The sequence below is a fragment of the Perca flavescens genome, chromosome 8 (genome assembly GCF_004354835.1).
Source record: "Perca flavescens isolate YP-PL-M2 chromosome 8, PFLA_1.0, whole genome shotgun sequence".
Taxonomy (NCBI): Eukaryota; Metazoa; Chordata; class Actinopteri; order Perciformes; family Percidae; genus Perca; species Perca flavescens.
The window spans coordinates 12,831,539-12,857,731 of record NC_041338.1 but is presented as its reverse complement, the minus strand read 5'-3'; the positions used below and the strand labels follow the sequence as shown (position 1 = coordinate 12,857,731).

The window sequence follows — 26,193 nt, the reverse complement described above, 5'->3', positions numbered from 1 at the left end:
TCTGCAGCTGTGGCTCCCTACCTATTGCTGTATCCATTCATTTGAAAAATATGTTCTGGCTATGAGATCTTTCTTTGGATTAAATAAGAGGGTAAAAGTAATTGCAAATCCTTAATGGCATGATGGGAATTGAGTTAAAACGCCACATGCCTGGGTATTTGTTAAGAAATGGAAACACTTTAATGGCTTTCATTACAAATAATACGAAATTCAGAAGTCTTTTTTTCATGGGTGTATTATAACGCTTTAGTTACACTGAATGTTATATTCTGTTCCAACAGCTGACTAATATGGACAAATCATAATTATAATAATAAAAAAAAAAGGCTTAAGATTTGGTCAGATTTTGTCAGTCCGGGTGTCCACTATAGCTGCAGATCCCTCCTCCCTCTCCTTGCCTGGCTCCAGCTGCTGTGTGTGTGCTGCAGTCGGCCTGCCCTGTCTGCCTCAGAGCCTGCTGGGAGTTGGGGGGAGAAACCGTCGAGGGAGAGCGAGCAAGGGGGGGGGAAGTGTGTGTGTTTGTGTGTGTGCGTGAGTCCCAAACTGGAAACCACTACCAAAAAGCACACTCGCAAGATTCCCATCGACTTGAAAGCGCCACGGACGGGTTGTGTTGGCACTCATTTACAACTAGCTGTGAAAACCCGCCACAGAGAGCCTGAAACTTGCGCGATTGTTTTTTGTTTTTTTTTCCTTCTTCTTCTTCTTCTGTGGTAGCGGCTATGGAAAGCGGCAGTGCTGTTGCGCCGTGCCGACCGCTCTGATACTTGAGCGGATTCATTGGTTGGAGCAGCATTGCGCATTGGACCCGCTTGTATATCTACCGCTTATCCAGAGGTTGGAGGAACAATGAAGAACTAACGTACACGTTTCCTTCTCGCTCCAAGTCGAGCTCGTTGCAGACTTAAATCCTTTCAAAGTGTCATTTCTTTTTGTCTCGCGCCTCTTCTTTCCCTCGCGTCCGTTTTCCTCGTCCTGTGTGGGATGCGTAGGCTGCTCTAGGATCCGGCTTGTTGACAAACTGTTTTTTTTTTTTTTTTTTTTTTTAAAGAAGTTTACAACAAGCTTCGGACACAAGAAGACAGAAAATGTCCACGCCGAGGTTCAAAAAGGATAAAGAAATCATCGCGGATTACGAGAGTCAAGTCAAAGGTAAGGGAGAGTGAATATGTTTCGCTGGGAAATGCTTGTTGACTGATTGGGAGCAGGCTAACGTTAGTTCACCACTACCTGCGTATCATAGCTAGTGATGTGCTGTGTTACATGTAAAAAAATAAATAAAAAAGTTGCTAAAACGTAACCTGTTTTACGGCAAGGCAAACAGTCACATTTTTTTTAACCATAACATCTAACGTCAATCATTATATAACTTTAAAGTTAAACATTTGTTTTTGTAAAGTTACTTACAGGCCTAATACAATTTAATGGCATTTATGTCAGTATTACAAGGGTATGAACTTAATTAGCAAAATAAAAAGATTGCTCATTGTGTTAAAGAGTGGCTTTTAGTCTTTTGTTTTGCATCTGAAGAGCCAAGGAAAGTGCTCACAATAGAGTCACCATTAGCTCAAAGTAGAGATCAATATCTTTCACAGATATAGCCTATCAAGTAATCTGTTATGTTGCATGTCCAATCAGGTTACAGTCTTTTATCTTCCTTCATGGTCTGGTGCATTTTATTATGCTGATGTGTTTAACAACCTGTTACTATCAGGAGTTGGTGTGAGACTATGTAGTAACCGCACTTTTCCCACAGCACTTAAAGCGTGATCGTGCAACCGAAGACGGGAGGAGCACATGTTCAGACAAGAACACCCGTCTTATAGATTTGGTGTGTTGCTCAGGGGCACTTCAGAAGATGCGGTTGCTTGTGCCATTTGTTACTATTCTCTGGCCCTCTCTGTTTCCCCCTGGATGTCAAAAGCCTCACTCCTATAATACAACTGCTATTTGCCCTGATTTAGTGTGTGTGGTTTAGAGGTCTGCAAGATGCCATAATGATGCCACCCAAACTCATCTTGTATCCTGTCTCCTTCAAACCCCCCCACCCCTACACCCCCCCATGCATGCAGAGCAGAGTTAGGTTATTCCCAGATAGACCAGCACAGGAAAGAGGCAGTTGCTGCTCCAGGGTAACCATGGGGATTTGGCCTCCTGCCAACCAGCTCTGTTCTTCAGCGCTGTTAGGTTAGCATGATGAAATACCACCTATTCATGTCCCCATATATAACCTTAAATCCAGAGAAAGGGGGGAAGGTTAGCGGGCATTGGGGGGGCTAGTGAAGAGAATGGACCAAGACCTGAGGAATTACAAGATTGCATGTGGTTGAGCACAAGCTCTCATTTGCAAGGAATGTTTCAGCACCCTTTTTTTCTCCCTGTGAGGATGACTAAGGGCTTTCCGCCTATAATAGAGGATGATGCACATGATGATGATGTCATAGGGGATGCTAAACAAGAGATGACGAAGCCTCCCGATTGTCATGCACAACCCAGCGGGGTAATAACAACAACAACAACAACAACAACAACCTGACGCTGCTGAGAATTAGCCGTTGCTAGATGGGACCACCGGAGTCTCAGTAAATCAGTGTTACGGTTTATTGTTTTGTTGAAGATGCAGAATTCAATTCTGAGGGTAACCGAGTCTTGTCATTCATTGTAAATATTCCGGTGAGATTATTATTTTTTTTATCCTCACAGGTGGTGCCTGTCTTTTTTTTGCAAAATGCACTGTACTTGTTCTTTTTGCATTGCACATAGCTTGTGTGTATTTCATTTGAGAGTTGCTTTATTTCATCATCATTTAAATAAAGTTTTTGGAAAAAGACCGTTTTGAGGGTGTATTAGGATCATCTTTTGCGTTGCATTTAGCGCCGATGACGTATCACGCCCGTTCTGTCTTTATATGAACTCGACTCGCTGCAGTTAGCCATGGAGAAACATTTATGTTACACATTTTCATGCATAGTCAAACATGCTGTATCATCTCTACAAAACCTATATGTTTGTGGTTGTTGTCAAGCTTGTTGTTGTTTTTGCTCTGGAAAAATAGCTGCCAGGCTCGTCAGGATTAGAGTAGTTAGCAGCTGAAGAAAATGCATTCAGTCAACATTAAGTATTCTGTTTTAGAGCGGCTCCTGATTTTCCGCAGCTGCAAAGCGTTTTATGAGTTAAGAGTTTGCCGTGATAATGAGTGGGATCACATCTGCAGTGTAGCTGTGATAGCTAGAGGCAGATTCTGGCGAACTGACATTGATTACTCAAGAAGTAGAACAACAGGCAGCGCGGAAAACAGCCGGAGCTCATGTTTGATCCTTTGGCCTGCATCCTCTCTGTCTCACAGTTTGAATATTTGTTTTTAATTCTCACACTATTTCAACAAATATATGGCTGCCAGTTTTGGCTCGTCTTACATGAACACTCTTTGATCTGTAGTCTGAAGCCCTCTGTCCCAGTTTTGACAAATAACGCTGTGGTCGTCTGCCGTCATCCAGTTATTCAGCAGTTATGCAGATTTACACCAACAATTCCCCTTTTCTTTTGAGAATCATCATTTCAAAGTCATGGCAGCATCACTGTTCGGAGTGGCGTTGTTATTCAAGGAAGTAGACGTGAGGTATTTAATGTAGTTTTCTATGGTGACTGTGTGTCTGAAAGCCTCCCTACGATGGCTGACATCTCAAGCCAGACTTGTCATTCAGCTGACATTCACTTTTTAACTCCAACAGATGAAATGAAAATGCATGGCAACAGCATTCTGGCAATTCAAGGAAATTCTTATTTAATTGAAAAAGCTCTGGAGCATTGGGATTTAATTTTTGCTGATTGCTAAAATCAGCATCTTACATCAAGACTCGGCTTGTTTTGGAAAAACAAAAACATTAAGAAGATTGGGTTAAGACAGTGGAATTTGTTTGTGGTTTATGGAGCACATCGGTTGCAGTCAATTTAAGTCATTTAATGTAGACTAAAGGGAGGTTGTGGGTACATTGGTATTCTCTGTGGGCCTCTGTTTCTGTGGACTGGTGGATCAGGGCATAGCAGCCCTGCCGTGTTTTCTCTTGGGCAAAAGGTTTGGTTTGATGTCAGGTTGTGGCTTGCTGTTTGTGGCCCCGGGGGGGTTGTGACTCCGATGGCAGGACCCCTTGAGCCTCTGTCAGGGGGACCTCTCCCAGATCATCATAAAGGCTGCCCCCCTTTGACCTGCCTTCACTGCTGTTTGAAATCAGAGCCCTGCCCCTCTGCATACTCAAAGAGAGTGGTCTGCCCATGTTTGTATGCATGGGGATTAAAGGCAGGAAACTGGTCGGGGGTGGGGTGGTCTTAGTTATCTTTCAAATTAAAAGGATTTGTCTTGTGGTTAAAAGTCCTTAGTTTATTTACATTATTAACAGTGGGAGTTTAGTTCACATCCAATTGCGTGGCAGAGGATGAGCATACATGTATCTGTTGATCACTGTCCATTACACAATCCAGATGTCACACATATGTGACATCTGGATCATGCAGAGTCACAGAATTGCATCCACCTCTCCGGCAGCAATAATTCATTAGGGTCACGTGATAGGGGTGTGACTAGGGCTGGGCGATATGGAGAAAATCAGATATCACGATATTCTTCACCAAATACCTTGATGTTGGTATTACGACATTGTTGTAGGGTTGACAATTGGTGCTTTAACAACATGTCTTCACAATTAGATTTTAGATAAATAATCATCAATAATGTGGATATAGATATGTGGATTAAATATACAGTACCAGTCAAACATTTTGGACACAGTGTGTTCAAAACCTTTGACTGGTACTGTATGTGGCCAAGTGGTAAAAGGCAAATAATAGAACAGCTAGAACAGTCTGGTAAGTTCAGAAGATTACGCTACTTTACTGTAACGCAGCCTTTGCAGGGCTCCACACTTACTTTTTGCCTTGTTTGCACTGGTGCGCCTAACTTTTTTTATTTAGGTGCACCAGCACAAAATTTAGGTGCACCCAAATTTTAACGCTGAATGGCGATACAAGATATATAGCTCTGTATTTTTTTACAAAGTGGGTTAAATGTTCAGTTTTAAGTCAAAGCCACTTTTCACAAGCTCTTTTATTAAAACAGATTGTGATTAAAATAAAATGCAAAGACAGGGTTTCCTTTACCAGTTTGAAAATATACAGTTGCAACACATGTAAATGAAAGTTAGCTAAAATAAATAGCCTAGGATATATATATATATATATATATATATATATATATATATATATATATATATATATATATATATATATATGAGAAAGCTCCTTCATAAACTTTCAACAACAATAACAGACTGACTTAAAGAGAAAGAGGATGCCCGGATAGCTCAGTTGGTAAATATAGAGGTTTGACTCCGACCTGCGGCCCTTTCCTACATGTCACTCCCCCACTCTCTCTCCCCTTTAATGTGAAGACATTAAAGGGGAGAGAGATTTTTTTTTCTAAAGATTTCGGCCTTTTATCAAAATAAAGGCCGAAATCTTTAGAAAAAAAAATAAAAAAGAACAACTGAAAGACCGAGGGAGTGCGATGGACTGAAGCATATGCTAGCCTACTCAGAGAGTGACGGCTGACTCATTAGCGGCGTTACACCCGTCTTGTGTAGGCTATGAAATGTCTGTATCGTCACTGCGCTGCATTTTTATGAACTATGATCCAGCAGGCATCGTCTTACAGGCTATTACTCAACCAACTAGTTAGTTGCATTTAATAACTTCTAATGTGTTTTTCGCTGTGGTGGCTGCAATAACAGAGAGTTACCAGCGGAAACACTGGTACCAATACAGGTTTTCCTCTCATACTTAACATTATACAGTTGTGTTAATAACAATTAAAACTGTAGACAAATGTCGGGAGTTTGGACCAGCGGCGCTGTGTCTCTCCATGTTGCAGGTGAGCCGGCCGCGAAATTACGAATCCCACTATGACCACGCCAAGACCCGCCCTACGAAGCAGCTTGATTGGTTGGGGTTAGGCATTTCACCTCGAGTGGTTAAGGTTAGGGTTAGGGGATTGGTCAGGGGATAGGACCTGTACATGTAAGCATGGACTCTTGGCCAATAGTAGTGTGTGAATGCTATTGAAGGGCGGGTCTTGGCGTGGCCATAGTGGGATTCGTAATATCGCGAGCCGGCCGGTGTGTGAGTGAATGGGGGCGGGGCTGCGCGGAGGAGAGATCCAAACACAGGCACGGCTTTCCAGAAGGAATGAGTCATGTAACGCAACATTAAACCATATCGATATAAACGACATTGCTTCGTTAGTGGAGAGGCAGCGGATGCGAGGACGTTAGGTGCACCAGTGCGACCTAGGAAAAATTTTAGTCGCACCCTTACAAATTTTGGTCGCATTTGCGACCAAATTGGTCGCACTCTCGAGCCCTGCGTTGAAAGCAGGTAAAGACAAAACCTAAGCCATATTACGATATCCAAAATGTAAGACAACATCTGTCTAGTCTGATATCACAATATCCATAGAATATCAAAATATTGCCCAGCCCTAGGTGTGACCAATCCGGGACGGACACATTGTGACTGATAAGACCCAGTCACGGAGTCAACGTATATGTCTGCGCCATCGTTTCCAAAGACCTCCGTTTCTGCCCGCCCAGACTACAACGCAACTCCAGAGTTTTCAAATTAAAACTGGGTCAGCAGCATTCCAAATGTCTCCGCTTTTAGGAGCTCGCCAGAGAAACGCCGGAGTAGTGTGGGCAACAGGGGTTAAACGTAGCAAAAGATACGTGCTTAGTTTGGATGTGGATTGAGAGACTGCGTCTTAACAGCTTCTCAGAGGTGTTGATGGAGGTTAGAGGTTGCAAGACTAATGGAATGATCCTAATGCCCCTGGCGCACTTCTCCACAACCTCACACATCCTTTCACACACTTACCATCTGTTACTGACCCTCCTTCTGTAACTCTGTGTGTGTGTGTGTGTGTGTGTGTGTGTGTGTGTGTGTGTGTGTGTGTGTGTGTGTGTGTGTGTGTGGTGCGTTCTCACCCGGTGATATGGCATGGGGTGTGACATTGGTGTGTGTTTGTGCATGAGAGTGTGCATTTGCATGGGCGGGTGAATGGTTATTGACATTACCATCTGTGGCCACTCACCCTTTTTTTTGTTGCAGTTTTAATAAACTCCGAGCACAGGCAAGGCTTCACTTTCCCTGCTGAGCTTTTCATTGTAGCCACAAAGCCCCCCCACTGATCCCTCACCTCCCCCTAATTAAAAAAAAAACATCCAATGCCCTGGTATGACTAAACCAAACAAAAAGGATGAAATTCAAGTGGGCACTGTTGCAGATGAAGACAACACAAGAAGCCTGGCGTATTGTCTCCACTTGTAACCCACACTGGTTAATTCAGTTTCTTCCCAGAAAGGATCAAATCGAAACCGCTGTAGCGTCACAGACTGAGGCTGTTCTACCTGTGAGTGAAGCATACAGAGACCGAGAACTGTTCTTTTGACAAAGTTGCTGCACATGCCATATTCTGCTGCTAGTCCCCCCCCCCTTCTCCGTAGGTGGTGTTGGACCACAGAGAAGAATCCCTGTGTGGGACTGAAGTGCCTGGTAATGAGCTGGATGAGATTCAGTGTGTAGCTCACTGCATTAGCTAATAGGAGGTACATGGTGTTAATGGAATTGACCCGTGCTTAGAGAAAGTAAAACTGTAGAACTAAAACTGAGGGGAGGGGGAGTGAAATAAATGACAGGGTTGAAGGGGGATTTGGGGAGGTTTTGGCAGCCTGCTGGACAAGTTTAATTCCTTTGAACCACTGCTGGGGCCCAGCAGATGGATAGACAGGAAGGGCAGACAGACACAGTTTGACCATCAGGCCATGCTGCTGTCTGCCACCCAGTATATAGGGCTGGATTAAGGGGAAGGAGATTGGGGGATGGGAAGGGACGGTATGAGGTCAGCGGAGGAGTAAGTGAAGGCGGATGTTATAAGCTCTGACTTGGTTGACTTGTTTTTAATCTGCTTCTGAGTGTGTTCAGCCCATTCATCTGCCGAATTTAAGCCGTTAATGTTTTTAGCAGGGGCGAAAGGTTTTTAAGATGAGCGCATACATGCTATAAGTGAAGTCTCTCACCAGTTTTCTTATTCCCTGCATTCACTTAAACATAGGTCTGGGCAATATATCGATATTATATCGATATCGTGATATGAGACTAGATATCGTCTTAGATTTTGGATATGCTAATATCGTTATATGGCATTTCCTGGTTTTAAAGGCTGCATTACAGTAAAGTGATGTCATTTTATGAACTTACCAGACTGTTGTAACTGTTCTATTATTTGCCTTTACCCACTTAGTCATTATATCCACATTACTGATGATTATTCATAAAAAATCTCATTGTGTAAATAGTTTGTAAAAGCACCAATAGTCAACACTACAATATCGTTGCGGTATCAATATCAAGGTATTTGGTCAAAAATATTGTGATATTTGATTTTCTCCATATCGCCCAGCCCAGTGTGACATTTACCACTTTGGCTTCCTCTTTTCTGTGTCAAAGCTTTGACTGACGACAATCTGTTCACACGCTGTGCTGTGGTGCTTGGCTCAGGTGTCCCAGTCTCATTAACCTTCTTGGAACTGAGTTTTTTCTTCTTCTTTTTTGGGGCATTTTTAGGCCTTTATTGACAGGACAGCTGAAGAAATGAAAGGGGAGGGAGAGAGAGAGAGAGAGGGGGAACGACATCCAGCAAAGGGCCGTGGGTTGGAGTCGAACCCCAGCCCGCTGCGTCGAAGAGTAAACCTCTATATATGGGCGCCCGCTTTACCAACTGAGCTATCCGGGCGTTTTACGGCGTTCCCAAGTCCTCTATCCACTCCTGCTATGCTCAAGTTCTTATCTCAACTCTACTGTATATGGGACTGCTCCTGGTTACATTTACTTTGCGTTTATAGATAGGTGAATACTTTTTCCCTCAAACTCTCAATAAGCCGTCATACTTTGTAAAGAGCTTAAATATGTGATGTAAACTAGTGAGTCATTAAGTCATCAGATCAACTACTGATGTCTTCAGAGAGGAGTGTCATAAGTGAATGGCACACTGCTTTTACATCCACTCCACTAATTTGATTATAAGTAAGGCACTTCTCTGCAACAGGCATGCTAACACTGTAATCAGGTTATCCTACTCACATTAAGGTTGTAGTTGTAGTAAGCACAACTAGATTAACAACTGGCTTACTTGGCTGTCCTTTGAGTTACTAATGGCATGTGTACAGCATAATCTTGAGTTAGAGAGTTTTGGATTTGAAGAAACAGCGGCATAGCTGCATGGCTAGCAGTGGAGGGAAAATGTAAAAAAAAGTTATGATTAAATTAAACACACTGAGAACACTTCGCCTTTACTCCACCTTTTTGTCCAAAATGAGAAGGTTTTTTGTAATATTTTGACTTCATTAGAGCAGTGAGACATAAACAATCCAAAACCAAAAGTGATAAGAAATGCCGTACGTAAAAACTAAAAGACGTCCAGTCTCTAATAACAACTAAAGTGCTGTATTCACCTTATCTGATCCTGGGCCTTCACTTGTGCCTGCATATCTCTCTACATTTTCTTCCCTCAGGGTGCGGGCTTTCCAGTTATTCCTGAAATAATGCAATCTAAAACAATTAAATGTTTATCAGGAATGACAACTAAGCAGCTTTTATTGTGCTGACAAGTCAAGCCTTGTCTGTGTTCATCAGATGGCTTGTCCTATTTCCTGCACCTGACAAAGAAAAGCCCAATTCCATTGGCGACTTGCTGTGTTGTAGAAGAAAATAAAATGCATGTTGTTATGTCATTCCCACAGTATGCTTAAGTAAGTATAGTAAATGTGTATCGATACATGCAGTATCTAATAGTGTGCAACTCCCCAGTCTTTCTGCAACACATGTTCACATTGGAAGAATGCTCCTTCAATTTCAATTTCTAATCCATGTTATTTTCTGCATAAATAATCCAATTCTGAGCCAAAGTTATGACCGCAAGGCAGACCAAATCAATACCTGTCCTGATTTCAACAATCCAACTTCTTTACGGATAACTTTTTATCCTCTGGGACTTTATCTTCCTAGAGGTTGTCTTCTGAGGCAAGCTTAAAGTCCAGGCAGTGTATAACTCCCCCAACAAGCTTCTTTCAATTTTAAACACTATCACAACTTGTTGCAAATTTCATCACTTTTAAATGCAGCTATAAAGTCACTAATTTCTGACCTCAGTAATAACACACGTACAAAAAAAAACAACCTCAAAGATCCTTTGGAGTGTAATAGTAAAGGAGAGGAAAGTGTAAAGTTTCACACAATGTTTCTCCAAAACAATTCCTCTCTCCGCCCTCATTCGTAAACTCTCTTTCCCATCCACCATTAACACTGACAAACAGACGTTTAATTTACTGATCGTGCGACTCCTCCCGGTCCCCTCCCCCCTCCCCTCCCCTTTCCCCTCTCTTCTGCCTTGACCTTATGACCCAAGGCAAGCAGGTTTTGCGCTGGCTGCCTTCCTGATCAATAACCAGAGGCCACCCCTTGAGGCACGACTGCCATGTTAGACTGCTGCCCCAGGGAGACGTTTGAGGGGCGGGGGAAATAGTGTTATAAAACAAAGCGGTCAATGAAATGTCATCTTAAGGCTCCATCCCTTTTTGTGTCTGTAAGCCAGATTGATTATAGCTTAAACCCAGAAAGGCAACCCTGTCTTTTATTTGAAAATATAATGCAGTCTCGCTGCTGCGGACGTCCCAAAATGTCTACACCGTTTTCATGTGGTAACTTCCCCCTCTGTCTCTGGTTCCCTCAATGCACTCGGTCTGTTTTTAGTAGTGCTGAGAGGAGTTGAGAAGAGTTTCCCATGGTCTTAACAATGAAGGCTCATTGTGGGTTGCAGCAGGAGGAGGCCCAAGCCGAGTGCGCAGCCATGGCTGGTGTCTGAGCAAGCCCGAGGCAGTTCTTGTGAGCTCTGGCCCGAACTCTCCTCCACCCTCCCCCCGAGATGGAAACTGGAGCCACAGCTGCGGTTCCAGCCACGGAGATGTAGGGTGCTTGGAAATGTATATAAAAAAAAAAAAAGAGCCATTTACGGATAAGGATCTGTCAGCCATGTTGCTCCACTGCTCATTGTGTCCCACTGCCAGTGGTGATGCATGGAGAAAGTCTCAGTCTTCCTTTGGCTGCGATACGTCCCTTCTCACTCGCTCAGTTTCTGGGCTTCAAAGAGTTTCTCCTTGGCCGACAGCTCATATTAAACAGTACAATAAACTAAGGCTGAGTGGTAAAGATGCGTTAACTATTTATAGTTTTCTTAATCTTTTGAAGCATTTGTGAAGCTTTTAAATTCCCCGAGAACTCTCCGAGCTGCTATGCAACGTCGGTCAGCCGTTTCTATAAATAACACAATCATTTTATTGTCATGAGACCTCATGTCATGCGGTTATTACGCAATAGATTAAATAGCTTTCTTTGTATCTTCTTTTTTCCCATTGTATACAGTCCGATGAAAAAAAGGAATCCAACTGAGTCATTAACTGTTTCTAGCACACACACACACACGCGGCAGACTCATTCATTTTAGAACTTGAGAAGTAAAGAGCTACTAACATGCAACTTATCTGGTATTTAGTTTCTGCCTGTCCTGCCCTTTGTCTCTTTCCTCTCACTGACCTCCAGCTGGCAGCCCTAGACAACTTGACCCCTCTGGTCACCAAACCACTGACCTATGCTCCTTAACCTGAATCCTCAGACCACAGCTCTGCCAACTCCGTTCAACTTAATGGTGTGCCTGTCGTGCTGACAGCAGGGATCATGGATGCTGTCCATGTCATGATGGCCATTCAAACCAATTATCAATGAGTATTTAATCCCATGTTTTTTCAGTTCGAGATTTATACTGTTTTGTGCAACTCAACTGCAAAGTAACCGTTAGCTTGTAAACCTGTTCCTGGAAGTTATAGCTCTTTTTCTTTTTTTTAAACCAAATTTTTCCAGGAAATATGGAGCCACAGGAACTCAACAAGACCTAATCGTCTTTTGTGCATTCCTGTTTGCGTTTCGACCACGTCTTCAGAACCGTTAACATTTGGCAAATTAGTCCGATAACATAAAAACAAAATGCTGTTCTTTGTGTTAACTGTGGCACAACTCTGACGTTTGGATGAATGTAATGAGCGGATGCTTGAGTATGTACCTGTGAGAGAGAGAGTCCATCCGTAAATTAAGTTGTTTTTGTTCACTGGCTAGCTCTCTAGATCACCGCTCCCTCAGGAATCTGACAACATACTGTAACACAATTACTTTTTTTTACGTCAATCATCATAAGTCTGCCCCCCATTCTAGTTTTGATACCAGCAGCGCCAAAAACTAATTTAGTCTCTGGTTACTCTGCTCGAAAATTGGGTAAAGTTCCTGAGTTTCTATTGCTTCCCACGGTGACCATTAGTGTTTTTCCACAGTAGAGTGAGAGACCGATCTTTAGCATAAAGCTGCCGTTACCACATTTCCATCTACTAATTGATTTAATGATGTCTATGACAAAATCCTGAAGGAACTGGCCTGGCAGAGCACTGTAGCATCGCAGGTAGCTGCAACTCAGTTCTTGGAAATCTTTGTTGTGTGATTTCTTTTTTCTGGTAGATGTTTTTAGGTTAAGATGAAGTGGCGCACATTGCTCTCTGGAAAAGTCCCTGCAGACTCCTGTCAGCCCATTTTATCATAGTAATAGGAGTGGCATGAGCTGCAAAGCAAAGTTAGTTTTTTAGATCAGACTGATCCGGAAATAGAACGAGCCTGACACTGTCCTGGTCTGCCCCTTGTCTCATAACCCTAAGTAGAGCAAAGCCTGCGTGACACAATTGGTCATGAAGAAAATAGTAGGCAGGACACTTTTTTAATCTCCTCAATTATATTATATATATATATTATATATTATTTGCTCTTGGAGCAGGATGACAGAAATTGCTGAAGCGCCATTATAGCAGCAGGAATAAGATTGTTAAGAACAGTTCAAAAATGTCCCCACAGTTGGTTTGTTTCAGTATATGTGCGTTTGTGTGCATACATATGCTCGGTCAGCTGCCCAGCATGGACACAGACACTGTGGGCATGCCTCATGTATCTTACTTTTTAATCAGGCAATGTGGAGGAAGCTACCGTCTCCCCTGGGGCACTGTGATTTGTCCTGGTTAATGGCGTGTCACAGGGGTGTGATGCATGGCAACCTGGCTGGGTGTGTGGCACATGCATGACTAGGCTGTGGTCTCTCTCTCTCTCTCTCTCTCTCACACACACACACACACACACACACACACACACACACACACACACACACACACACACACACTCACGAAAGTATGGCCTCTATCTCCCGGCTCTGTGGGGGACAGAAAAGAGAAAGCCCCAGTCTTGCTGTCTATAGTGTAGAGAAACAAAGAGCAGTGAAAGCTGATCTGTCTGTTCTTTTCTTTTTCCTCCCTCTTTGTCCCTCGCTCTCGCACTCTGAGCAGCTGCCCTTAGGTCGGTCACATTCTCTGGCCGCGCTCGGCTCAGATCTCATGCGGTAAAGCTCCCCGTAGGCAAAACTGGCATTGGATTTCACCTGACCAGTCTTGTCAAATTTGTGCTCACGCAGGGATGATGACAAAAGCTTCAGATATATCAGCTAGAGATATTCTGACGGAAATATTTTTCCGTGCCTGAGAGCCAGACCGAGAGCTTGCTCTCAGAGTCAGTACTTAGAAAATTGGGAGAGGATTGGCAGTTAAAGCCTCCCTGAGGGTAGGTCGGAGGAGATAACAGCACCTAACACTCTGTCACTTCCTCCATATTGGCTTCCACTATAATTATCTGGAAATGAGGTCTTTGTGAAGCCTCCTCATTCTTCCTATATGTGTGTGTGTGTGTGTGTGTGTGTGTGTGTGTGTGTGTGTGTGTGTGTGTGTGTGTGTGTGTGTGTGTGTGTGTGTGTGTGTGTGTGTGTTGGAGCTGCTCATGTTAGCCTGCCCTGGCCTCTGGTGCCCTGTGAGGAAGGGGGTTCCACGGCAGGGCTTCCACTGTAGATGCTTTGTGAGAAATCAATCTGTGCCGGCGGTGACTGGGAGTGTGACAAGGGGACTGATTGGGCCTCAGGCTGCGGTGAGGGACGTGGTGAGGGAGCTCAGTCTGAAACCTGAGTAAGGGGAAAGATCAGGATGTTATTTGAACTAGGCCTTATGTCTTTTTCAGCAATGCTGGGCACAGCACAGCTTATAATAGTATTTTGGTGTTATTTTGGAGATTTGATCATTTACCCTGGTCCAAGCAGTTTTAGAAACGATGACAATGGCTTAGCTTAGAAACAAAGGAAAAGCAAAGCTCAAACATAACTATAGCACACAGAAACATAGTTGAATAGCAGCATTGTTCATTCATCCATTCAATTTGCCACCACTGTCAAGTGGTGGCAAATTGTAGCAAGTAGCCACAACGTAGCAAGTAAGTCAAATAAGATTAAGAGTACAGTAATGCTAGCTGCTCTGTGGGGCTGTACTTAGGCATGGCGCTGCTTTGAGCTAAATGATAATTTTTAGTGTGCAAACATGTCTTCATACATTGTTATGTAAATAAGCTGATGTAGGTAGCAGGTAGAATGTTTAGCACATCAGTTTAGTGTTATAACATGCTATCCATCCATCCATCTTCGTCCGCTTATCCGGTGTCGGGTCGCGGGGGGAGCAGCTCCAGCAGTTTAGTGTTATAACATGCTAACATTTGCTAATTAGGGGTGGGGGAAAAAATCGGAAATCATATGTATCTTGATTATTTTTGCGACGATTTTTAAAATCAATTCTTTTCCCTAGAATTTTTATCTATATATCGAGGTTCCAAGTGAGCTGAGGCGAGCTGAGGCGAGCCGAGAAGGTGACGTGAAACCCTGCAGGCTACAGATTGGTCGGAAAGAATCGGCACTGATCACTGCATTGCTATCGACAGACGGCATTTTTAAATAGTTTAGCCAGCGGTGTTTTTTTGCTGCCTCTAGAAGTGTATAATTCAGCTTTTGTTTTTGTTAAAGAAGTAAAAGAAAATCGCAATACATAACACTATCGAATTGCAATAAATATATTATAATAATAAAAATTGCTATACAAATCGAATCGGTACCCATGCATCGTGAAAGAATCGTATCTGGACATAAGCATATCATCCCAGCCCTACTAAACATGGAGTACAGCTGATGGCTGATTCATCAGTCATTAGTTTTGCAGGTATTTGGTCGTAGAAAATAAATCTTTGACCTGATGATGGTGCTATCTAGAGCTGTCGATCTTCCTCAATAATACCATTTGAATTCCATTTGATTTATCTTTTTTTTTAATATTCGAATATGTAATGCTCAATTGCAGCCTGTTAACTAATATGTACAACACTACTCAGGCTTATGCATTGTCAGTGCCACTATAAACTATAAGCATGTGGTTGTTGTTACACGTTCTGTCCACTAGAGTGACTTCTAACATCAGCCTTACCATGAGGGGACCTGCACGCAACTTTGTTTACATTAATTTTCCACAACGAGCACACAGCGACAAACACAGATCAACAAAGAACTCTGTAATGAAACATTATCTAACAAGTGTAGTGAAGCGGCATTGTTGTAAAGGCTAACGGTATTCGGTTAGCACAATGACATCATGTTAGAAAGTACAGCCGAAACAATTTGTCATGAACTAGGTAAGTAACAAATGATGCTAACTGCAGTAATAAAAAAGCCAAACCTTGCTGTTGCCACTATTTTAGTGATTTTAAAAGCAACCTGTTTCTTGTAGATTGTCACGTTACTGAGAATACAGCTATTAGGAGGTAATATATATAGTCGAAGCTAACTCTGAAAGCTGTGAGAGGGCAGCTAACATAACCTTTAGCTGTCTCCATGAAGCTCCCAGGTACGCTAACGTTACTATACCTTGCGACGCAGTTAGAAAACAAGAACAAGCTAACTAATGTTAACATAAGCACTTTGGCTCGGTGGATGTCAATTTTAAAGTCATGTTAAAACTATTTCCCGTCCTTCGTTACGATTTCCAGCCTGTCACTCCCCCTTGTACTAAGTTAACTCGGTACGTAACTTTAGCTCCGTAATGTTGTACTAAAGTACGGTACGCAACATTAGTTTAGACCTCACAATGCCTTGTCTTTCTTACTCCCACTAAGTTATTGTTCATAAGACGTGACATGAGTGACACATGCTGGTAGGCCAAGGCGAGAAGAGGGGGATTAGCTAACGTTTGCCCAGATATTTATGAAAAAAAAAAAATCACATTCGAATAGTAATTTCAGCATTCGAATAGTATTGAATTTTTTTACTATTTGAATTATACTCGAATTTTGTTATTTGTTCCAACAGCCCTAGTGCTATCCAGTATTTGTTGAGAAAACAAAAATGTTTGCACAAAATGTCACGACAATCCATCCAATAGGGGCTGAGAGATATATGTATTTGGACATGAATTCAGCCGCTCCTAGTGCACAGGGAACGATCTAAACCTTCATCATCAAATGTTGGTACAACTGAAAGTTCCTCTTGAGAAATTTGGTCAGCTGCTTGTGTGTCTGAGGGTGCAGCCCTCAATCTGACATGAGCATGTAATTATCCTGCCTGTTTCTGCTCCCGCTCCTTTGTTAGGTGAGGATCTCTTAAGGTCGATCTTAAGGTTTGAGAAGAGGAATGTGGAGCAAATATTTATCCGTGCCTCAGTCTAAACCACCAAACTCGACTGCACTGCAGGGAGCTGTCTCGATCAAGGCAGCCTCATTATTATGCCCTTGCAGTCTGGCTTTGGCCTTTATAGATGTTGTTGCATCAGACAGAGCAAAAAAAACTCAAATCCTCCAGTACAGCATTCAATTTCTGTTTTCTTAAAGTTTGCTTTGAGCTGTCAGTGTGGTTAGTTGCAGCTCACGAAACACGGGGTTCTGGGAACGTTTGAAACTTGCAAGATAATAAAATGATAATAATGATAGGCCTTAGATGGTCCCTCTTTCTTGGGCTCTGATGATTCATTTACCTCCCTTAAACAGCCATTAAAAATGCATGTGTGCATATTTGGTTGAAAATCGTAAGTGTATCATATCAGCATAATTATATCTCTTTGATTTTAGATTATGCTTGTGCTTTGAAGTTTGGCTCTTGGCAAAATTTCTGCAGTGTTTTTCTGTGACGTAGTAAAAGACTCTCCACAAATGTCTGTGTTGTTGAATCAGCTTAAATATAGTTTTTATCTTTTTTTTTTAATGTCAACATCGACTTGGCTAATTATAGTGCATTTTTTTAAAGTAAACAAAATATATTGTGTTATGTATCCATTTGGCCATAATATTACTATTCAAAAACGGTTAATCAGATTTGGCTTTGTACACGAGAGGATTCACTGCCAGGGGGGGTCCTTTACGATTGTGTATGTGAAATTCTTCTTAAACCCCCAGCTCTCAGGCAAAGCCCCCACCACTATCTTCCACCTGCCCTGAATTCTCTAACCTAAATCTTCAATCCCAGCTTACCCATCTTAGCTCACCCATCCATGCACCGCATTACTCTAACCCCCAACCTGACACTCTTAACCTTAACCCCCAGGCCTGTGACCAGCCCCAAAAGTCATACAGATGCTTTTCCTCTGACATTCAGACCGAGTTATGGTGCCAGTTGATTAAATATAAAACAAAAGATTATAATGGACCAGGTCAAATATGTAGAGAGGTTATATGTGAGTCTCTTTAGTCTGTGATCAGACCTGGTTTAGTTTGGAGGGAGCAGATGCTCAGGTCTTGACACATGTTGAGGCATTCTTAAAAATCTAAATTAGCGCACTGGTGTCGAAATCTCAGTAGTGTAGATAGTGTATGGGGTGATATAATACCAACTTTTGAACATTTTTGAACAGGACTTTTTGTTAGCATTGTAGATAAAAACGGTTGATTTGTCTATAATCAATTTGCAGAGCAAATTCAACTAATAACAAAACCTAAACAGACCAAACTAATTTCTTGCATGACAGATAACATAATGCAATCACAGTGTGTAGTATACCCATATCTAAAAATAGTGCGAATGTCAGGGGGTAACCTGTTCCAAAGTCTTGGGGCAGCATCTGCGAAAGCGCGATCACCCCATAGTTTGTACCTCGACTTTGGGACCTATAAAACCAGTTGATTTATTGATCGCAATGACCTGTTGTGCTTGCGAAAATCTCGGACAAATACTCTGGGGCCAGGCCATTTAAGGCCTGGAAAACAAATATTAAAATCTTAAAATCGATTCTAAAACGCACCGGGAACCCACGGAGGGTGTAAAGAACATACCCATAAGTGAGGGAGACAGCTAAACAAGAGAAAGTAGGAGGCAGACTTCATCCAACTCAGTTGGCTTCAGCTCTCCCATTCTCCTCATGGGACGGCAGCTGTCCAGATACGTCAGGTATGTGATCCGCCTTCCCTCTGATCCCCCATGTCCCACTGAGGTGAAGTCGCCCACCGTGCACAGAGATGACCACATAACTCCTGACATTTAGGTAACCTCACTGGGAACAAATGTAGAAATAGTTTTCAGTTCAGTACTTCTGTTGGTTAAGCTGGTTTCATATGGCTAACATTCAGGTGTTGACATTTAAAGTGCTCATATTATGCTTTTTGGCTTTCCCCCTTTCCTTTATTGTGTTATATATCTTTTTTGTGCACGTTCTAGGTAAACAAAGTGAAAAAGCCCAAAGTCCACCCCAAAGGGACTTACCATCTCCAACAGTAAACACTGTTCACAAACCGCTCCAAACAGCTCTATTGTAGTCCAGCCTTTACTTCCGTGACGAACGTGCGTCACTTTGTAACACGTTATAATGCTCGCCTAGCTGCTAGCGTGGCACGCCCTCATACTCTGCTTCTGACTGGCTAGCAGTACTTACTGCGCAAAGATGGTACAGAAGTGTGATGCCTCACTCTGTAGCTAAAACAGAGAGCTCAACACACAGGGTGAAAAGAGGAGCTGCAGCAATGTGCTGTACAGCAAAAAAATATGGTGTCTTCTGAAAATTAAACCACAAAAACCTATTCTTGTACAACCTCTAAATACAATTATAAATCTAAAACATAATATGAACACTTTAACAACATCTAGTAAACAGAGAGTTGGATGCTCTGAAGCTGACTGAGGTGTTTGATTTGGCTATGTGAGCATTAGCAGGCAGACACACTCCAACCTTGAGGCACTGTTAAAATGTAATTAGGTACATTTTCACACATGTATTAATGCTCTCAGTGTACTAATACTGATATTACGGTTTGCTTCATTATAATCTAACTAACAACATTTATTCTCACTCAGACAACGCAAACACTTTAATGGAGGACCGTATACGTATTTAAGTGCAGTTGAAAGACAACTCTTATATCACTCTGTCCTTCCTGTCAGAGATCAGACTGCACATTCCCCAAAGTGAATATGTTTACATTCTCAGAGAGTGGATTATTTCAGCTGTCCCAACTCTGAGCACCAGGTGGGAAAGATGAACTGTTTTTCCGCAGAGGAGTTTGGGGGAAGTCTCTGCGTCTTGCACTATGTTTTCAACCCATCTGCGCTACAGAAACGTTTAGAATAGGAGGATAAATACCTGTTGGTTGTTAATGCTGGGCTGATTGGAGTTTTTGCCGAACTTTTCTCATGACCTGCGAATCCTTTTCTGTCGAATGCCCCATCATTTATTCACACAGAAAAATGGAAAAGATGACAGATGGGTGTATACAGACAGATAAATGTCACGCACACACACCCACACACACACACACACACACGTATACATCCTATTAACACTCACTGGGCTACCACACAAGGATGCTGTGTGCTACGTATATAGTCTAATTTAAAGGCATCATCATAGTTGTCAATATCGCCTGTGTGTAGACACAGTGGGGTTTGTAAAAGGAATTTTAGAGAAGGCTGAATGGGCATGTGTGTCTGTGCGTGGTGTGTACATAGAGTGTGCATAATAGGACAAACTTTCAGCTGTGCTTGGTCTCAGCCAGCTGCTCCTTTGCAGATAAGAGTTTCCATCCATCTTTTTTTTGACCTTGTCGAAATCAGCCTTGTCTCTTTAAATTTGTCCCAGGATGATCTGAAAATGAGACCGGAGTTGATTACAAGATTTGACAGTCTCCGTAGGGATTCATCTTTGTTTTTTATTTCTTTGTTCAAATGTATAGCTTAAATTGAATTTGGGAAAAACATTTTTTTCTAAAACTTGCACTTGAAGTGGGAGATAAGCAAGATGAGGAGAAGAGGGACAAGAAAGTCAACTAAAGCAATTCTCAGATTTACAGATTAGCTAAAAGAGAGCAACAGATGGAAGCTTTTGCGTACAATGGAGAAAAGACCCCATTGTTTGTTGTGGAGTGAACACTGACATGTGCAGTCTTGCTAACTTTCTGTCTGTTGCCGTACAGTTGTAAGGGTTTGTACACCAACAGTAAAGTGACTTCAAATGTTAGGGGTGGGGGAAAAAAATTCTTACATGCATTGCAATTCTCTCTTGAAATATTATGGCTCGATCCAGAAAAGCTAATAATTGATCGATTTATTTTTTCTTATTATGCCAGTATTTAAGTGTAAGTAACTGTAAGATTATGGCCAGTGAGCTTAAATTTACTTTTGATTTAAATGAAAAATAAATAATACATAATAAACTAAAAGATAATGGTAGTTAATTAAGTAAATGCATCTGTTAATTTTAATTATGGTTTACTAGACATACAATATGTTTTAAAAGTAGCAAGTAGTCACAGTAAGAAAAAATAAATCATGGATGGAAATAAACATTTTTGATGCATAGATAATCATTTCATCATCGTTTCCGTAGCCCTGCGAATCAGAACCGAATCGTGAGGTACGCAGAGATCCCCCCCCACTATCAAATATGCCTTTGCATTTCTCTGTCCTGGACTAACTAATACATTTCAGTCAGTTTATTGAAAATATTTAATGGAAGATGTCACCTTAGAGTTCTCTTGTCAGAAAGAATGATACAGCCTGCAGCCTCCACAACAATCTGTGCAACCCCTTTCTTTCTGAGAGAATTTACTAGAGCCCTCAGTGCTCACTTTTTCAACTAGTAAACTGCCTTTTGCAATTTCTGCCTCCTCTCTTTTCTCCTGCTTCCTCTTTCTCACCAGTGGGCTTGCAGCACATGTCCCTGCCTCTGGAATTACAGGCCTGGTCTTGAATAGTAGGGTTGTTCCTCCTCGGCCCCTCCAGCTCCTCTACTGGCTCAGCCCTATCAAAGACCCAGAAACCACACATCCTGCGAAGTGCTGTTTTTTGTGGCGGATCGAGGGGAGGGGTGCGGGGGGAGGATGATGCTTTCCTTTGCTGTTTAGTGGATACAGTACAAATCCTGAAGGGATGGCTGATGTTTCCCATGTGGGGTTTTAATCTAAATTCTGAGTATTTGTGTGCCCCTCTGATGTCGGCCCTAATGTACTCCGCTGTGCAAGTTTGAGGTCGGCTGTCGCTATTTCCATCTCTGGCACAAACATGCTCGCTGGCTGTTTGCTGTCCTGAAGGTGTCATCAATCGGAGAGAAAGAAACGAGTATGAATCAAACAACACATCATTGGAGATAAATGTTTTCCCTCCTTACTGTAGGAAAATAACCACATACACAATGATCGCCCTTCTATTAACAATTGTGGGTCATAAGTAGGGTTGCAAAATTCCGGGAATTTTCAAAGTGGGAAACTTTCCATGGGAATTAATGGGAATAAACTGGATATTTTTAATATTGCTTGTTATTATACTGTTAGTCTATAACAGGGAACTTAAATGTAGTTGAAAAAAAACATCTTGCAGCATAATCTTGGTTAAATTTCCGCCACTTTGCAACCCTCTTGGAGGAATTATGCTTTATGTTAACGTTTCTTTTGTCAGAAACTGGCCTGCATGCATTATTTGTTGCAGTATGGACTAATTTAGATGTGTCCGTCCACCACTTTGGTCCAGGCTGAAATAACCAAACGTGTATTGAATGGATTGCCATGAAATTTGAATCCTAATACCTTTAGTGAGCTAGTGCCACCAGCAGGTCAGAGGTTCCAGTGAAATATGTTAACTTTTATGGGTTGGATTGGCACAGAATTTGGTACAGACATTTGTGATTCCAAATCAATATATCCTTATGACAATAGTGTTTCCCCTGCCTTTTCCTTTGGCACAGCCACAAGGTTGACTACTCAGCAGTCAGCTATATTCTATACCTGTAGATGACAGATCCTAAAGGGAGACTGTGTATTTTCAGCACTAGCCTTGAAACATTTGGAAATGCTGTTTTCATCCAGATGACCCCTTACATACTGCATAATAATGCAGGCTGTGACTGCAGGACAAACCTTGATTAAAGCTCAAACTTGTTACTTTCTTCCCATCTTGTGTTGTTTGTGTTTTTTGCAGTTTGAACCTGCTCCTGCATTAACATATTTTTGAAGTTCTCAGCCTCCCTTCATCTACTGATCTTTTCTTGGAGTCATTAAAAGAAGGATTGAGCTAATCATGGGATAGTCTTGCTGGTATTTGTTTTCATTAAGTTGAAAGATGAAATATTTGAGAAGGAGAATGGAAAATAGCCCCCCAAGTTATTTTCTCTTTTCTCTGCTGCGGTAATATGTAGAGAGACGTCCACTATCTCAATGTTTCTGAAGAGTCTGAAGGGACACATCGAGGAAGGTGTTTATGGAGATGGAGTGTGTAATAAGGGGGCCAGGGAGGCTTTAACAGAGATCTCCGTGGGACTCGGACTAGTTTTTGTAATTTCCTGAGCCAGCGGGATGTCTAACCTGGATGTTAGCAAGCACTCAACAGTAACACGGTAGCTTGTTAGTCTCTTGCATATTATCCTCCATCGATTGCTTTTTTGTGCTTTGATTATCAGCAATATTAGGTGGATTTGCTGCATGACGCTCAGACAAAACAATGAATTTGTAACCGAAGGAAGCTCATTGGCTTTGAATGATGGGATTTAGGCTGAATCCCATTTCTCTGTCTTACCCCTTCCCCTTCCCCTTCCCCTACCCTTTCGTCTTACCCCTAGCCCTTGTCCCTCGAAACCGAGTGGTAAGGGCTAGGGGGGGAAAAATACCCCTATGAAATGAGACGCCACTTGGTCACGGTTACGTCATCGTACGTCGTCGTTAGCTGGCTGCCATGGAGTCCATTCAAGGCTAGTCAGAGAAACACGGGACTGCAAATCAGCAATGTAACGTTAGCGTAGCAAACTAGCAATTTTTAAAAAATGTTTCAGTTAAGAACATGGTTGCAAATATATACAATATGTAGAGGACTGTGTAGAGCACAAAATGTCGTAATTTTTAAATTATTTAAGCCGGAAATACTTACATTTATGAGGTACCCCTTGGTTTCAAGTAAGCTCGTGAAAATGCTTGGTTTTAAGGGGTATCTACCCCTTCCCCTTCTACCCCCTTACGAAAATTGGGATAGCCCTTACTCTCACGTGAACGTGCAAAACTAAGGGGAAGGGGTAGGACAGGGAATTGGGATTAGTTTTTACATCACCAACTCACACACATAACTCTGTTGGAGAAAAGTGTGGTTATACCTGTATCCACTAAGTGTTGTCCAGTGTATAGCAACAAAAAGGAAATTTTAAAGGTTACTTAAGTTTGATTGAGTTACCAGCTGCATTCTTTTTCTTTTTTGGTTGTATGTTGGCTTGGTGGTCCAGTGTTGTCAGTGTCAGCTCAGCTGTAGCTGTGTACAGTCATCTCCTCTCCCCCCCTATACTTTCCTCCATCGGTGCCAGAGTGTCCCGAGCGGGGGAACACGTTGTCAACCCAAGCTCACAGCGTCTCCAGCTGGCTCCGGGCCATGGATCCTGGTGTCCCTGCCCAGCTCTGGTGTCTCCACGCTGCTTGTGTGGGGAGACAGACAAAAGAACAGGCCTTTTAAAATAGAGGTGTACATACTGTGAAGGAAGGCAGATGCACAAACACATTGGGGGAATAGACAGCTGGACAGAGAGACAGAGTGAGGCATAAGAAGGCAGTTATGTAGATAGTCTGGATAGAGACAGACAGGTGGATGGACAATAGAGAGGCGAACAGGCTGACACCCTGAAGACAAACAGTCATACAATCAGGGATGCATCCGAGCATCAACCTATCCAGATTCAGTTTATTTGCATAATAATGTTCTATGTTTTTTTTGTGGTTAGTATTTGAACACTGACTGTCATCATTCAAATTTTAATAAAAAATGATGAGTGTATAAATTGTTTAAACTTGTTTAACAAAAAATACTTAAACAGTTCAGCAATGGATTTATTGTCCAAGAAAAAAAAATGCCTGAATGAGGAAAGGCTACCGACTTTACTATTTCTACGGACTAGAAGAAGAAGAAAAAGGTCAACAACGGCAGAACTGGCAGCAGCATTGACATCAATGTTTCGATTCGATGACCTACTTGGTCGGATCGAGCCTTTCATTCGCCATAAAAGAACTCATCTTAACCCAGTAAGAGAGACCAAGAGAGACCTACAGTCACTCTGAGAGTCCTGGCATCCCGGAACTCGTCCATGCTTCCTGTTTTCGCTTTGTCGCGCGCCGGTAAAAGAAAATAGAGTGGTGCACGCCCTTGGGTCGCGCGCTTAAAATCCTGGCGCGCCAGCGATATCTACGTCATTTTGACGTCACATTGGCGCGCGCCAGGTCGGCTGCGGCCACTGTAAAAAGGCCTTAATAGAGACACCAGCAAACAAAAAAAACTTACAGACAGAAATAAGCAGCAAAATTGAAGGGCAGACCTTGGCAGCTCTGAGTGCCATCAGAGGCCGTTGACGAACTTGACCTGGGACCAAACTGTCCAGTGTGCGGCGGAGGGAGACTGGTGGAGAGCAGAGGCCAGGAGATACACGGCGGAGTCAGGAACGGAGGGCAGGGAGCTTGTTGACAGAGACCAAGCTGTCAAATATATTCATCTCCCCCCGCTGGAAATGTCCCAGAAGTCTGGTTTGCTTACCTGCAATGTAATGTACTCAACCCCCACACAGGTGCACACACTACCCCCTCTACCTGTTGTGTGTGTGTGTGTGTGTAGGTGTGTAGGTGTGTGTAGGTGTGTAGGTGTGTGGGTGAGGAGCCACATTGTGTGACTATTCATTTATTTGCTCTCTCTGTCTCTTTCTCACCTTCCTGCCTCATTGGGGCCTAATAAGGAGGGCATAAATCCACAGTCTCTTAGAAGCAACCCCACCTTCAAACGCTTATCACCGCAGGCCACATAATGGCTCTGCCATTCTTTAGGTTTGTCTTTCAGAGTTTGTATTATTCAAGTCTCTGACAGCATTCTTCAGTCTCCATTTGTTTACTGCGAGGGGAAGTAAATATTCCTATAGATGAAAGCTTGTGTGCCTCCGTTCCAGATGTTTCTTGTGTGCGACACCCTCTTTAGAGGCATTTATCTCTTCAGCTGTCCCACCGCAGAATTTCCATAGTATAGTACCCAAAACAACTGTAAGAGTTGTAGGCCTGCCCAGCCAAGTCTTTTGCCTGAGGTTAGCTTTGTTGAGAATGGGAGGAGGACTGGCTGCCTTGACATACGAGCTTTAGCCGCTTTATCTCTCTCATCACTAATATCCCCAAACAAAAGGACAAAGGCAGGCCAAATACGAGGCGAGGTGTCATTTTTCATTTGGAAAAATGAGGTGTAAACACTGCATGTCCAGTGTAGTTTTCCAAACCTCAGTGTATGCACTGGCTTTTAAATTTAAACAAGAGGGCCTTTGCCTGGACTGGTGTTCAGTATACAGATTATCTGTCTCTTTTTCTTTCTTTTACACACAAGCACCCGCACTGTTCACTTTAGGGCAGCAGACAGAGCAGCTGGGCATGGTTTGGAGATGAATGAGAAAAGTGGGTGAGTCATGGCCAAGAGAGTGAAAGATTCTCTTTTCTCTGATGTTAAGCCACACAGATGTAACCACTTCCTGTCCCTGGCATTACTCGTCCACATTTTTATCATCCTCAGTGTTAAAGTGAATCCGCGTCAATCGTTTTGTCTCTCGTTCTGTTTGGGAAAATCTCATTTTTTGAGTGTCAAATTCTAACTCTCTGCAGGCTCTGAAGAGTTTGTAGCTTGCT

At 42.5% G+C, this 26,193-nt stretch overlaps 1 protein-coding gene across 7 annotated transcripts in view; it reads left to right on the top strand.

Moving 5' to 3' along the window:
• Positions 1–441: 441 nt before the first annotated feature.
• srgap1a (SLIT-ROBO Rho GTPase activating protein 1a) overlaps positions 442–26,193 on the top strand; it is a 99,961-nt gene continuing 74,209 nt past the window's right edge. For 3 of the 7 annotated variants that reach the window (XM_028584510.1, XM_028584512.1, XM_028584511.1), the window contains exon 1: positions 442–1,152. In XM_028584510.1, coding sequence (XP_028440311.1) covers positions 1,089–1,152 — 64 coding nt within the window. In that variant the 5' untranslated portion in view covers positions 442–1,088. The remainder of the gene's footprint in view (positions 1,153–26,193) is intronic. The other 4 variants (XM_028584514.1, XM_028584513.1, XM_028584508.1 and 1 more) reach the window with 3 other exon arrangements.